Genomic DNA, 15784 nt, shown 5'->3' with positions numbered 1-15784 from the left:
CAAGCATCACAAGTAAGATCCTTATCAAATTTGATATTTGGAATTCCTCTAACCAAATTTTTCTTGACTAGCTTAGAAATTTGGTACATGCTAGCATGACCCAACTTTCTATGCCAAAGACATTTTTCAGATTCAAGAGATGTAAAGCATGTTACATTTTGTTCTTTTAAGTCCTCAAGAGTTAATCCATACACATTATTGCATCTTTTAGCTTTAAATAAAATATCCCCAGTTTTCTCACAAACAACCAAACATACAAATTTCTTAAAAATAACTTCAAAACCCAAATCACACAATTGACTAACACTAAGTAAATTATGTTTCAAGCCATGTACAAGAAGAACATCATTTATACAAGATGAAAAAATTTTACCAACTTTCCCAACAGCCACTATTTTCCTTTTGCATCATCACCAAAAGTGACAAGTCCTCCATCATATTCATCAAGCTTTATGAAGAAGGTTGTCTTTCCGGTCATATGCCTAGAGCATCCGCTATCCATATACCACATATTCTCTTTCCGTTTGGATGCTAGGCACACCTACAAAACAAGCTCAAGTGACCTTAGGTATCCAAATCTTCTTGGATCCTTTCACGTTAAACCATCTCCTATGTCCCAAACCATTGTAATAAAAAACAACTTTGTAAACTTTATCACCAATCATTCTTTCACCAAAAAAACATTGAATAGGAAAATGACCGTTTCGGTTGCATAGCCTACAAAACTTTGCTGTTTTGTTAAAATAGGTGGGATCTTGAAACCTTGTGTCATTAGAAGATGAAGCTCTATTTTCAAAAGAAGGTTTCTCATCAGATTTGTAATACCCCAAACCAGCTTTATCAAAGAGTGGTTTTTAATTAGCCAATATTTGATTTAAATTTTCTGAACTTTGAGTAAACTTGGCTAAATCATTTTCAAGATTTCTAATCTTTTTCAGCAACTCTTCATTCTCCTTAAAACAATTTACATAGGCAACAATAGAATGGTTACTTTCACAACTTCTAAGTTGGGCTTTTAACTGCTTATTTTCTTCAACAAGATCACAAGCAGTTTTGGCCTCCCTTACTTTATCTTTAAGAAAACTGTTTTCAGCTCTAAGAATGATGATTTGTTGTTCAAGTTCTTGATTTTCCAGCAGAAAACATCTTATTTTTTCAGAAAGGTGGTCTATCATAAGATGAAGATCTTCAGTGTTAGGGTTATGAAAGACTACCTGATCTATGTGATCTGCCATGAGACATGGTTGTGACTTGGTCTCGGATTCCTCATCATCATTTGAGTCATTTTTCAAATCTTCCCATGAAGCCATCAGTCCCTTCTTCTTTCCTCTTTTCGGCTTCTCTTCCTTCTTTAACTTGGGACAATCAGATTTGAAATGCCCCAATTTCTTGCAGTTGTAACAAGTTACTTTGCTGAGGTCTTTCTTCATTTTCCTTGAGCTGCTGCCTTTGCCTTTGAGCTTTACCATTTTCCTGAATTTTTGGCAAACAACACAAACTCATTTTCAGAAGAGTTATCACTGGATTCATCATCCAGAAGGTTAGTCACAGAAGAAAAAGCAATTCCTTTCTTTTTTGGATCCCTTTTTAAATAAGTATTTTCAAAAGCAAGAATGTTTCCTCTCAAATCATCACATGTCATGGAATCTAAACTACTGCTCTCAGAAATAATTAAAGCATTTGTTTCCCACTCTTTTGTGAAACATTTCAGCACTCTTCTCACAAGCACAGAATCAGGATATATAATTTCCAGAGCATCTAAGCCAACAATGATGATGTTGAATCGTTCAAACAATTCATCAATGGACTCTTCTTCCTTCATTGCAAACATTTCATATTCTCTGTTCAACATATCTGTCCGAGTCTTCTTTACAATGGTGGTTCCTTCATGAGTAATTTGCAATTTGTCCCAGATTTCCTTTGCCGTTGTGCATCGTGATACCCGCCGGTATTCTTTGAAGCTGATAGCACAGTTGAGCAAGTTAACAGTCTTGGCATTTAGCTCCACCTTCTTCCTATCTTCCTCGGTCCACCTTGCTTCTAGCTTAAGAGAGACTATTCCTTCAGCACTGGTGATAGTTGGAAATTGAGGACCATCCAGAATGATCTTCCAGAGTCTGTAGTCTACTGCTTGCACAAAAATCTTCATTCTCTCTTTCCAATAGGTATAGTTTTTCCCATTGAAAAGAGGCGGTCTGTTACTTTACTGTCCTTCAGTAAGGTTGTAGGACACCATATTAGAGCCACTGCTTTCTGCCATCTGAATCTTTTCTCCAAGCTGCAAAGCTTGATCTCTTTGAGACCAGGCTCTGATACCAATTGATGGTTTCAGTGGCTAAGAGAAGGGGGGTTGAATCTTAGCCCCCTTTTTGCTTAGTAACACTTGCTGGCCTTTGAAATAACTTCAGGAGACTTTTCTGTTTTTATCTCATCCCTAGCCACGAGACTTTTTAGTTTTATCTCGTCACTTGGCACGAGATATTTTTGGTTTTAGCTCCTGTACAGTAGAAACAGAAATGGAGTAGTAGAGAAAGAAGATTACACCCAGATATATCATGGTTCAGCTGCTAAGTGCAATGCAGCCTACATCCAGTCTCCATCACAACAATGATGGAATTTCACTATAATCAACTTGATTACAAACTGTAAAGTGCTAACCCAACTTACAAGGGGATTCCCACAGAATCATGAAACACAACATAGACGTACAAAGGAACTCTAAGGACATCTATGGCTTTTTCTTTTAATTTTGCATTCTCTGCCTTTTTCCGCTCTATGGCTTTTTCATACAAACCTCACAGTTTGCCTTTTTCCATGAGACTCAAGACATGACAAAATTAAACAGAAAAATACTAAACATAATACATTGAAGGAGAAGAGAAAACTGTTAGCTCAGGTAGCTCTGAGAATTCTGTGCCTTGCACTCTCACACTTTCTCCTTGCTCCAAACAGTGGCTGTTCTCTCTTTTTATAGAAGAGGGAAGCCTCCACTTTTGAAGCCAAAAACCAAGCCAACTTCTTCTTCTCCAAGAAACAGATCTGGTTCGGCCACACAGAGAGAGAAGAGATAACCATGTAAAACCCAACATGCAATTACCTCTAGTCCTTCCTTGGTCATCACTCTTCATCAATCCGAGCGCTCCATCCTTGGCTTGCTCTCCAAGATGGACTTCTGGCCCTTGATGCTTCATGATGATGATGACTTCATCTGCTCCAATCTCTGCCTCTTCCATCACTTCGCCACTCTAGCTACTTCCTGTGGTGGTTGAGCAGAATCAAAGACAAGCCATGCCTCCAAGAATCTCTACCTTGCTGGCCGAATCTTCTTTTTTCTTTTTGAGTATGAAGAGCTCGAGATTACCTCACCAAATCTTATCATTTTTGGTGAATATCTTAGCCACAGCATACTTTTATTTTGTTATGTTTTCTTGCCATCATTGAGATGGTTGTAGAGTGTTCTTCCTTCACTTTGGTAGCTAATTTTTGCTTTCATGGTTTCCTGGGTAATGACCGAAACGAAGAAGGAAAGAGATAAGAGAGAATAAACAACTTGAAAGGAAAGCAATTAAATGAGTTAATCAATTTAATTCAAAAGATGCTTTTACTTCCCTTTAGAGTGGCGTGTAGCTTAAATACATCAATCATGTCACTCATTTTCTCTCTCTCATTTATGTTTCTAATGCTACCAAAATGAAATTTGAAATCCATCCTTAATAAAAGTTGGAATCCGTTGGAGAGCATAAGGCAAATGATAACATTTGCTTTCCTGATGGATTTTGGATCAAACATTGGATCACTTAACATAGATCTTGGGATTGTAATAATAAAATCAATTTGGCCCATTATAACAACTAGCTTCCGCCACAAACTAATTTGGACATTCAAAGCTAAGCTAATAGTAAAACACTTGGGCTTGTTAATTTTCTTTTGTTTCGGCCCAAAATCAATTCAGCCATACTCATCATGTATTCTTGCATTAAATCAAGACTGAGTATAATTGGGCTTGCACCAGAATTTTATTTTCGACCCAATTAAAATCTGCATCACAAAATTATTAATTAACATATGTTAAATAAAAATCAAATTAATAATATTGTGATTAAATATTTCAATAATGTTTGTTCATCATCAAAATTAACTTGGAGTTTTTCAAACTCATCAGTATTACAAAAATATACCGATAGAGAATATATTTTAAAATACAAAAAATATGTATGTATTTTTTATTAACGAAGTGGTCGATTTTTCGTATCATAAAATTCATCGATAATAGAATCTTTGTCAAATTTTTCAGCAATTTTTTTTAATATAATTAAAAGACAATTAGCAAGAAATTCATATTTCATTTTGTTTCTGAATTATTCTTCACAATATTCATAGATGAAAAAGATCTCTCAGTTGTAGTAGTTGAAACATAGAGAATTAATACCAAATGAATAAAGAAGGACGCTCACAAGAAGAAAAAAAATCCACTTTATGAGATTTGAAAAATTTTATTTAATTTAAAAATATTAGTAATAATATCTTTTCAAATTTTTTTAATATTGTTACTTACTTTTTAGATATTAGAAATCATTAATATTTAAGTTAGATTAGACTTTTATTTATATTTAACTAAATACTAAATAAATTTTTTAAAAAATTAAATCATACTTAATAACTTATTACTATTAATCGCACATAGATTGTGGAATTGGAAAGCCAGGTATCAAGCTTTCAAGCATGTTGAATGTTCCTAACCAAAATTTTGACCAAGACCATGACTAATAATGCCAGCATTTAATTGGAACCTAATACTAGTGTTTTTCATTTTGGCGTAATTTCCACGTGGAAAACATGGGTCATTTCAATGCTTACGTGTGAAGTCAGAGTAATCTCTCTGAATCTCTACTACTACAATTCAATTTCAATTGATGTATGTTATTACTCGGGCTTTTGATTCATGAACCAAATCTCGTGATATATTTTGAACGCATGAATCGCCATATTTTATATTATCTTTAACTTTAATATTATTAATATTTAAACTCTTCAAATTTATATCTCTTGAACTAAAGGACTCATATAACTCCATTAGCTTAATTATTTGCTTTTCATTTTCTGTAAAATAAGAAGGTAAAAAAGAATTGCTCCATAAAACAAAAATTGTTCCCTTTCATAGACCATATATTATAGACTATTTATGTATATAAAAAATGGCAAGTTGCATTGACATGCAAGTTTCAAAAATATATTCAAATTCGCGTCGGTTGTTTGTGCACCTTACAAAATGCAGACAAAAGAAAGATAATCCATTATTAGCCAATGGATGAGACCGAAGCTGCGCAGCATAATCATTCATAAATAAGTTAAAGTATCATAAATAAAAATATAATAAAGTCTTTTTAGATGGTAACAAATTATATAGAACAACATTAATCCTATATATTATTTTTGTGTATATATTTCTTACAAAAGGAATCTAAAAATATAATACAAAAATTATGGCTCACACGCACCATGTGTCTTTATCGAAGAAGTCAAGTGGTATTGTCTAACCGCATACCCACCAATCACCATATCCTTCAGACTTGAGAGAAGAAAAAGAATCTTATCAAAAGAGAAGTGACAGAGAAAGAGCAACGAATAAGGCTTTTATGAAAAAGAAGAATAATATAATAGTAATAAACTAATAACATCAAGAATCACATTCAATTTTTTTATATTAAACAATTTTGTTATAATTAATATCATATATATAAGACGTAAAATTTATAAAGTAGTATGGATTGTACATCATACTATGAAATAATAAAAGGGCAATAATTAAGTAAATTTGAAATCTGAAAATAAGTGATTATAAAAAAATTGTTTTCTGTGCACAAAAGTAATAAGAGATCATAGATAATATCCATTGAAAAGGAATATGCGGAGATTCGTAATAAAAGCAAGCCTCACGCCTAGTTTCCCAATGCATCCGACTGTTTGGATTATTCCATTCACACTTCTTTAAAGTATAATAAATAAATAAAATTAAAATGTAAAATAACAATCAGTTTACATGAGTTTTTTGTTTAGCTTACCGGGAATTTTGCGAATAATTTCTGTCCAATAAATTTGTATTTTCACGTTATAGGGAGTCTCCTAAAGAGTAAAGACTATGAAATTGAAAGTTGAATGTTTACTGTGGATTGTGTCAAACTTGAGGGTTTGTTAATAGAATATGTATTAGAGATTGGACATGAATTGCACCTTCTTTTTCTTTACTTGTTTGGTTGAACTCTCCTAACCTTAAAAGAATTCTCATACCTTTCAAGTTTTAATTTTAAATGGAATGGAGCTCATAATATGACATATTATTATAAAAATATAAAAATTTATTATTTTAACTATTATTTTTAGTTATTAATTCAATTTTTTTTTTAGTTTAGTAATTCAATTTTAATAGCACGTAATTAATATAAAAAATAATTTTTTTATATTATGAAATTAAATGTATGTATGAAATTATATTAAAAGTAAATTAATAATAAATTAGGTAATTAAGATGCATAGCTTTGATTCCGGAGGATTAGGAGGGGTGTGTTGTGTTTCTTTGTTGCTTCGCCGCGCGAAAGAAACAGTGAAACACATAAATTGCCCACAATTGCAAGAAAGCAGAATTGAGATTTGAGACACACTACCACTTGCATCCCCTTCCTCTGTTGCTTTCTCTCCATATATAAACCCCCACAACCAAACACGCCCTCTCATATCTCCGCCCCCTCTCTTCTCTTCTCATTTCTCTTCCGCAGGAACCCTATCTCCACACATTAACTCATCACCACACATTCACATTCATTCATTTCCCCCCAAACCCAATTCAATGGCAATTCCCTGCCCCCATTTCATTGCCTCCGAGAAAGCAGCCATGGAAGCTGGCCTTCTTCTCCCCTCTTCCTCTCTCTCTCAGCTCATTCTCACCCAAGACGATTTGAAGAAAATCGCAGCCTACAAAGCCGTCGAGTACGTCGAATCCGGTATGGTTCTCGGCCTCGGAACCGGCTCCACTGCCAAACACGCTGTCGACCGAATCGGCGAGCTTCTCCATCAAGGCAAGCTCAAGGACATCGTCGGAATACCCACTTCCAAGAAGACGCACGAGCAAGCCCTCTCTCTCGGGATCCCCTTGTCGGATCTGGACTCTCACCCCGTCGTTGATCTCGCCATTGACGGCGCCGACGAGGTTGATCCTTACCTTAACCTCGTCAAGGGACGCGGTGGCTCCCTCTTGAGGGAGAAGATGGTTGAAGGTGCTTGCAAGAAGTTCGTTGTAATCGTCGATGAGTCCAAGCTCGTTAACTATATTGGTGGTAGCGGTTTGGCTATGCCCGTTGAAGTTATTCAATTTTGTTGGAAGTTCACCGCTTCCAGGCTTCAGAATCTCTTTCAGGAATCTGGTTGCGTTGCAAAGCTCAGAACTTTGGGCGAAAAGGCTGAGCCTTATGTCACTGATAATGGCAACTATATAATTGATTTGTATTTCAAGCAGAGTATTGGGGATTTGAAGGCTGCCAGCGATTCCATTCTGCAAATCGCCGGTGTTGTGGAGCATGGAATGTTCATTGACATGGCTACCACTGTTATTGTTGCAGGTGAACTTGGCCTAACTGTCAAGAATAAGTAGTAGCTTAATTCAAACACCATTAAATGACATGAACAATAATGTAGGTAAAATTGGAATAGTCAGGGAGGTAGTTTAATTTGTAACGGTTGATGCTTTGACATTTGGGGTGGCCCTTGGGGGGTTCTAACATACGATACCTGGTGTAGTTGCAATTGCTGGAGAAAGTATCTTAATTTCTCCGCCAATTTTGTTATTTTTGACCTGGTTTGAGCAAGCAAGCATAAGAGAATTTTATAGACTTGCTGGGAATTGGGATTTTCAGTTCATGTAATGTGTTTTGTACACAACTTGTTATTGAACTGATATTGTTTAACTTATTGAATTAATCCAATTCAAATTTTGCTCCTTTTCCCCTCTTTGATTTGGGGATTTTATATTTTGGTGCTTAGCCTTTGTCTGGTTCTGAAGTACTTTTCCTTTAAAATCAAGATGTAGCTGCTGTTCATAAATCACCTGTAGTGTGTTGTTGCATCCATTTAATTGCTATTTGGGGTCCAATAATTTGTGATTGTAAGTACACTTGTTAACAGGGTTTGTAAATTTTTGCAAACGTGGAAACACTTTGTGGTAGGTAGATCATAACTATCCCCATCCATTGACTTGAAAAAAGATTAGTTGTTCTGTACTTCTCTGTCTAACTGTCTTATGGCATTGCAAAAGGCTATAAAATTGTCGTCATTCATGCATTAAAATCTTTCAATTATATTGCCATGATTATTCAATAGTGTGAATGCTCGAGCAATTATATTGTCCTCTGCATTTGCTTGTACTCTATGAAAAGGAGACTTCAGCTGCCTACCTAACTTCACACATGTCGTGTGATCAAGTTGTGTTCTTAAGTGGTTGATGCTTCTATTAACGTGTCTATATTGATTTTACGGATGAGCATTAACATAATGGAATATTGTCTTGTTTTCACCACGAATTCTTCCTCATTAGAAACCGTTGAAGCTTGTTATTTTGCCTTTAGATTTGGAAAGATGTGGCAGCTCTCGCAATTGCTGGTATTATTTCATATCAGTTGTGTTGTATTTCTAGCTATCAGATTATTTGAGCTAGGAAACGCTTCTTGTCAGTAATAGTATTCTGTGATTAATACATAATGATTAAGTCATGATAACTTTATTCATGTAAAATTGGTGAAGTATGTTAAGTTTTCCATGATTGTTTAATATTTTATCAGAGTTATGATCATCTTTGTGATCATTTATAGTATTTTATCATTGAGACCGATTCCTAATTCTCTTCTTACTACCTTCAATATTATCTACTTTTTTGGTTTACTGCAATTTAATGTTGGATCAATAATCTGATATACTTTTCTTACATGTTGGATTTAACATTAGATATTTTAGATGAGATCAAACGTTCACTATAACTGCTTCATTGATAAGTCATAACTAGGCTGCAATACTAATTTATTTGACATTGGGTTGTGAGTATATTTAATCATGCCCATACTTGAGTTCTTTGAAAATTAATAAGCTTTAGCATAGAAGATGCCAAAGTTATGGGTATGATGCTTGCAGTTGTTTGTAGCGACCAAGTAAACAAGTTACATACTGGTAATATTCTTGGTTATCTTAGAATTCTTTAATTAACAATGCCGTGACTAGTGTTCTTTGGAATATGCTGACCCCAATTGCTAGGTGAGTTTCGGTTCTATCATCACTGATCTAGACCATTTCAACTTTTGTAATTGACCATTGCTTTCTTTCTTGAAATCAAAGGTCAGAAACATGTCCGGTATAGGAGATTGCTTTAGAACACAATTCTAAAATTTCTTTGTTTTATCTTGAGTCGAATTTAATGTGGTGATTAAATTAGGTACTATAGTTTATCTTATCCATTTGAATGAAGAACTGGGGCGGCATAAAATCCCTTTAATCCCGGAACTGCATGGATAAAATAGAGCAATTGTGTGTTGACTAAAGGTGTGTCTACTGCCTTAGACACCAAACAAGAAGAAAAGATTTGAAGAAGATATCACCACCCCTGCTTCCCATTCCCATTATTATTTTGTTGCGACATGTTTTTTTTTTGGCTAAAACAGTATGCTATTTTTTTTCTTAAAAAAAAAAAAACCAAGCATGTACATCGTCCAATAAGAGAACGATCCGTCTTTAAAACAGCACGCCTATATGTTGCTATTGTGAGGCCTCAGGTTCCTTTCTTCAACCCCGAAATCTTGAAAATACATTGTTGATGGGAGTATTTGGAACTGGTATCAATTTACCAACCACAGCAAGAGGCCAACTTATGAACCCAATGATGACAGAGATCAGCCACTGCTTCCAATTAAGCCTGACTGTTGAAGTGAACTCGCGGATTTGAGACAGAACAAATGCATTGAAGATCAGAGTGTTTTTCACTTTAATTGCATGATCATTTTTGTCATGTGTCAGACCCAGTATGCTCCTACCTCGGAAATTCAGAACAAGCAACACAGATACTTGGTACATTGCCTGTATCAGCAAATTTCTCCACATAATATTTGTTATGAGAGGTTCTCTTCGGCCCACTGGAGGCCAACCATAAGGTGATCAGTTGGTGGTTCAGTTGCCAATGCTAGTGCTCCCAAAGTATCCATGATAAGATTTACCCACAAAAGCTGCACTGCATTCAGTGGGACATCACCAGAGGAAACAGCAGCAACAACATTTATAACAAGAGCTGCTACATTTACTGTAAGCTGAAACTGGATAAATTTCTGAATATTTGCATACACAGAACGTCCCCATCCACAACCTTTACAACTGAAGCAAAATTGTCATCCAAAATAATAATATCAGAGCTTTCTTTTGCAACTTCAGTTCCTTGAATACCCATTGCAAGACCTATATCAGCCTCATGTAGTGCAGGAGCATCATTTGTTCCATCCCCAGTTACAGCCACAACATGTCCCTTCCTCCTCAATGCTTGCACAAGCAATAATTTGTCATTAGGAGATGACCGTCCCATAACTGATTGCTTCAGCTATTTCATCTCTCTGTGCATCTGTCATGGCACGAAAAATTTTTCCTTCAATGATGATTGGCTCTGTAGCTTCAGCAAGGGAATTAAGTATTCCACTCCACAGCAATTGCTTTTGCAGTTTTGACATTGTCACCAGTGACCATTTTTACCTTAACCCCAGATTTTTGGCAAAGCTCCACTGAATCTTTGACTCCAGGTCGACAAGGATCCTTCAGACCAACAATAGCTAACAAAACAAGAGTATCTTCTGGTAAAGACCAGTGAACCCGTTCTTCTTCAGTGGCTGGAACATTCTCCTTTTCAAATGTTCTATATGCAATGGCAACACAACGTATACTCTTCAATAGCTTTTCTGAAAGATACCATCTTTTCCTCATCCATGTCTACCAACTGGTCATTTGCATCAATGTACCGTGTACAGCAGGCTAGGACAATCTCAGCAGCACCTTTCCAGTGTATGTGAACTTCAGAGTCAGCCGTTTGTACTGCAACTCCGGCTCGTTTTTTCTCAGAATTGAAAGGGAAAACGTGAATAATTGATGATTCCTATCTAGTAGAGTCGAAGTTCATCCCAATCTCTAATCCCCAATGTAAAATTGCCTTTTCTGTTGGTGATCCGGAAACCTCAACATCGTTAACACTGCCATTAGTGTTCTGTGCAACACCTTCAATGAGCAAAGAGTGGAGCTTGGGAGAGAGCTCTGACTTGTTACCAGGAGGATCATTCTTCTTCCCACCAGCATAAGCCTCCACCACAGTCATCTGATTCATGGTCAACGTGCCAGTCTTATCACTGCAAATGGTTGTTGCATAGCCCATTGTCTCACAAGCGGAAAGCCTCCTCACCAAAGCTTTATCCGCCATCATTTTCCTCATTGAGTACGCCAGTGTTAAGGTAACACAATATGGTAGGAATTGGATGCGCCTCTCAATTGGGCTATTTAATGGGCTGAAGCCCAATTTTGAAAGAAACAATCTGTGCATGAGCGTCGTTGCCCAAAACGTGGCACAAATCCAAATAGAATGTGCAAACTCTTCTCAAAAGTGTAAAATCACACCATAAAAACAAGCTACTAGGGGAAAAAAAAAAAAAATCATGTTTTTAGTTCCTTAAATACATGATCAAACATTCCATTAAGAGCGCAACTAGGATTCGGGGATATAAAAAAACATTTCTTTAAGGGTGGAACATAGTTAAGGGTGGCAAACGGACTAGCCCACTCCGCCAAAAGTCCATCATTTGGTGGGTTAGTTCGCCTCGATATCTACTAAAACGGTCCCAAATTTCTACCTGCTCTGCCTAACGATAAATTGGCGGGTCGAGGTGGCCTAAGCCCGCTAATTCTTTTTTGTTGTTTTGAAAAAATTATTGAACCATTAATAAAGTCTTTAATTCTAAATAACTAATAAACATAATTATCAACTAAATTCTTTTAAACAAAATAATGAAACCAATATTATCCAAAACATATAATTAAACATTGTTTAAGACTTTAATCAATCAAATATAGTTCAAATTATAACTTCAAGTAAACCGAACAAATATTCTAGATAGTAAATACAGGGACAGAAGTAACGTTCCAAATTCAATTATCATTTTAAAGTCAAAATTCCATCCCACCTCACCAAAACTCATGGATTAGCGGTGCAGGTTATACGAGTTTTTTATTGTAGTGATCTCAAATTTCTAGTCAAAGTTATCTTTTTTGACGAATTATGCAAGCTGACTCATCGAGTTTCGATCCGATTGCCGCTTCTAATTTCGACCCTCTCAATTATATTTTTACATGTAAAATTCTTTATTTTTATGGTTTTTCTCCTCTTAATTTTATTTTTTGGCCTTTTATTTAGTTATATCTTTTATGCTAGCTTCCTTCAAACAAAAGTTCTAGCTCTGTTCCTACATTCCATATAATTATCAAGCATCTCATATTATCTTATCTGAACTTTTGACATCCCTATGAAAGCTATTGGGCAAATGAGAAAGTAGGAAAAGGAGAGAGTAAGTAAAGGAAAAAGGAGTGAATACTGAATAGTGAGTGAAAGGAAAGAAAGGAAAGTTCACAACATCTTTCACTTTATCTATGCTCCTTTGTGCTGCATTATCATGCAAAGACTATTATTATTGATGTGAAACATAGTTAACAATTTGCTTACCCACCAAGAAAACTTAGTAAAAGTATTTTATACACTGCTCTCTGCAATCATTTATAATAACTTGCTTCAAGCTTCATAATACATCATGGCCGGATCATCCTCCAAAACCCCTCGTTTCTTTAAAACCAAATCCATTGACTCAGTTTCAGCTAAAGCCAAGCGAAGTCTATTCACCTCTCCTGAACCTGACATAGAGGATTATGGCCATTTCTTTGCTTCAAAGAAGAAGAAGGTAGCTGACACGTTGCTGGAGAAGTATAGGAACAAGAGGGGCTTGTTTGTCACCGATGTTAGCAAGACAGAATGGTGCCAAAAGCAAATGGAGTTTTCTCTCTTCTTTGATGATGAAGAATGCAATAACAACAACAGTGATGACAAGGAATGCTTCAGCTTCGTTTATGAAGGAACAGGGAAGAACAATAACCATTATCAGGCTATGAAAGCTGGCATCGATCGCCATGTTGAACTGCGAAACGAGGTTCTGAAACCGGTGAGAGTGGAGGTGAAGTCAAGAGAAGATTGCATGGCAGTGAAACTTGTTAACTTCATAAATGGCGTGAATCAGTTGTTGTTTGAAGGACTCACCCGCGAGCTTCCAATAGTAAGCTTTGCTTTCGAACAAGGGATATGGATGGTGGGACGCATCGACGAGGTTCGAATGCATAGCACTGATCACAAGGCAATACTCGTTGAGACGAAGACTCGAATCAGCGACACAGTTCCTTCAGAATCACAGAAAAGAAACGGTAGGATTCAGTTGATGTGTTACAAGTATTTATTGGACAATCTAGTTTCCAATCCATTCCCTTTGAGAGAGTTCTATCATTACTTCGATTTAGAACCGCAACGAGCATTGTGTGAAGATCTGAAGAAGGCATGTTGTTGTTCTGGTTTCAATGCAGTGACGCTTAATGAAGTGGTGTTGTGTTACCAAACAGCGTGTAAGATGATGCCACGTGCACATGATGATGAGTTAGTGCTTAGATATGAGTCTCAGAGAGATAAGTCAGTGGTGCTTGATGAAGACAAGTTTGCATACAATTGTGGATGGTTAAAGGGTGAGATTTCGAAATGCCTTCAGTTTTGGCTTCAACAGAGAGAAGCTAGTTTCGTTGCTGTGGAAGACCAATGGAAATGTGCCTACTGTCGCTTTTCGTCTCTGTGTCCAGCATACCCACATGATGATGATGATGATGGATGATGACTCGTTATTATATTTGCATCTCAAATAGAAAATGGACTGTACAATAAAATTTAGGTTTTTGTCAATTTTTAATATTATTTAATTATCTTTTAATTAAAATATATTCTTATTTTTGTAGTGTTAGAAATAAAAGACTAGACTAGAGAAATGATTTGTGTGTCTATTCAAGTTGTGTGGAATGATACAATATAGAAGTGTATTTATAGGGGCTAAGAGAATCGTAATAATAAAGACGTAATCTTCTATAATAAATATTCAGATATACTAAATCATACTAATTAATCCTAATTGATCTTAATTATATTCTAACATCCCCCTCAAACTCAAGGGACAACTTGAGTTTGAAACATATTTAAAACAACGAAATAAAAAACTGCATAAACTGATAAAACGGGTGCAGACGAAACTGCCGGAAGGAAGCGCTGATGGAACTGCCGCTTGTCTGAAGGAAGCGCAGATGGAACTGCCGGAAGGAAGCGCAGATGGAACTGCTGCTAGTCTGAAGGAAGCGCAGATGGAACTGCCGCTTGTCTGAAGGAAGCGCAGATGGAACTGCCGCTTGTCGGAAGGAAGTGCAGACGGAACTGACGGAAAGAAACGCAGACGGAACTGCCACAAGGAAACATAGACGAAACGCAGACGGAACTGCCACGAGAAAACGCAGACGAAACTGCCACTAGAGAGCAAAAACTATATGATTTCTTTATGAGAATAGGAAAACAACAGATGATATTGGTGTTTGATCATTCGACTCGAAAAGACACAAGACGGAGAGAATAGACTACTCGGTGAGGTGAAAAAGTATCAAAGGAGTGACAAAAGGTAAAGAAAAAGGGCATAGAAACAAAAAGTGCAAAAACTAGGTGATTTCACCGCAAGGAAAACAACCTATCATCTTCAAGGAGGATACATGGCTCTGATACCATGTTAGAAATAAGAGACTAGACTGGAGAAATGATTTGTGTGTCTATTCAAGTTGTGTGAAATGATACAATATAGAAGTGTATTTATAGGGGCTAAGAGAATCGTAATAATAAAGACGTAATCTTCTATAATAAATATTCAGATATACTAAATCATACTAATTAATCCTAATTGATCTTAATTATATTCTAACATCCCCCTCAAACTCAAGGGACAACTTGAGTTTGACCTGGTCTTTCAAAGCCCAATTCATAGCTTTCTGTTGTTCAGGTTCAGGGACCCACTACTTTTTCCTGTCCAAAAGGAAAAGGAACCCACTACTTTTTAAGTCTTCAACTGATTTAATTATTTTGTCACCTGTTAGATGGTGAAATTAAGTAATTAACAGAATGATGAACCTATCGCACTATATTTGTTTTTCTTATAGAAATACTGTAGGAAAATTATCACATGTACTCTGACAAAAAATGGAACATAAAGTTTATGTATATGAAAAGTTATTTAGTAGGGATTTATTTTTTATTGAATGGAAAAGGACTAAATTAACCATATTTAAAGAGAAAAAATGTAAAAAAAAAAGATAACTTTAAAAGCAGGTAATCAGTTTGTAGCTAATTGATATAAAACAAATGAATCTTAAAGATATTGGGCCATTAGAATCTTTTTAAAGTCCAATGCTACTGCTACTTAGTTACATGATTATTGAAAATATCAATGCTACTATTTACTGTGCAAACTCTACTAGATTAACTTCACTTGGCTTTTTTGGGTGAGGAATTAACTTTATTTTAATCATATTGAAAAGTGGTAATATTTATATTTGATAAATTAAATTAAAAATAATTTTAATAAACATAAATAATAATAAATATATTCGA

General features: G+C 35.7%; 2 protein-coding genes and 1 pseudogene across 2 annotated transcripts; 2 read left to right on the top strand and 1 right to left on the bottom strand.

Moving 5' to 3' along the window:
* On the top strand, positions 6597 to 7991 carry LOC107618948 (probable ribose-5-phosphate isomerase 2). The gene has a single exon (XM_016321143.2). The coding sequence runs from the start codon at positions 6845 to 6847 to the stop codon at positions 7643 to 7645; it is 801 nt and encodes a 266-aa protein (XP_016176629.1). The 5' UTR covers positions 6597 to 6844; the 3' UTR covers positions 7646 to 7991.
* Positions 9651 to 11658, bottom strand: LOC107616150 (annotated as a pseudogene).
* On the top strand, positions 12652 to 14178 carry LOC107616650 (exonuclease V, chloroplastic-like). The gene has a single exon (XM_016318604.2). It carries the CDS (start codon positions 12864 to 12866, stop codon positions 13977 to 13979), a length of 1116 nt encoding a protein of 371 aa, XP_016174090.1. The 5' UTR covers positions 12652 to 12863; the 3' UTR covers positions 13980 to 14178.

This window comes from Arachis ipaensis, chromosome B09 (assembly GCF_000816755.2).
Source record: "Arachis ipaensis cultivar K30076 chromosome B09, Araip1.1, whole genome shotgun sequence".
NCBI classification, from domain to species: domain Eukaryota; kingdom Viridiplantae; phylum Streptophyta; class Magnoliopsida; order Fabales; family Fabaceae; genus Arachis; species Arachis ipaensis.
This window is presented reverse-complemented; position numbering and strand designations above follow the sequence as displayed.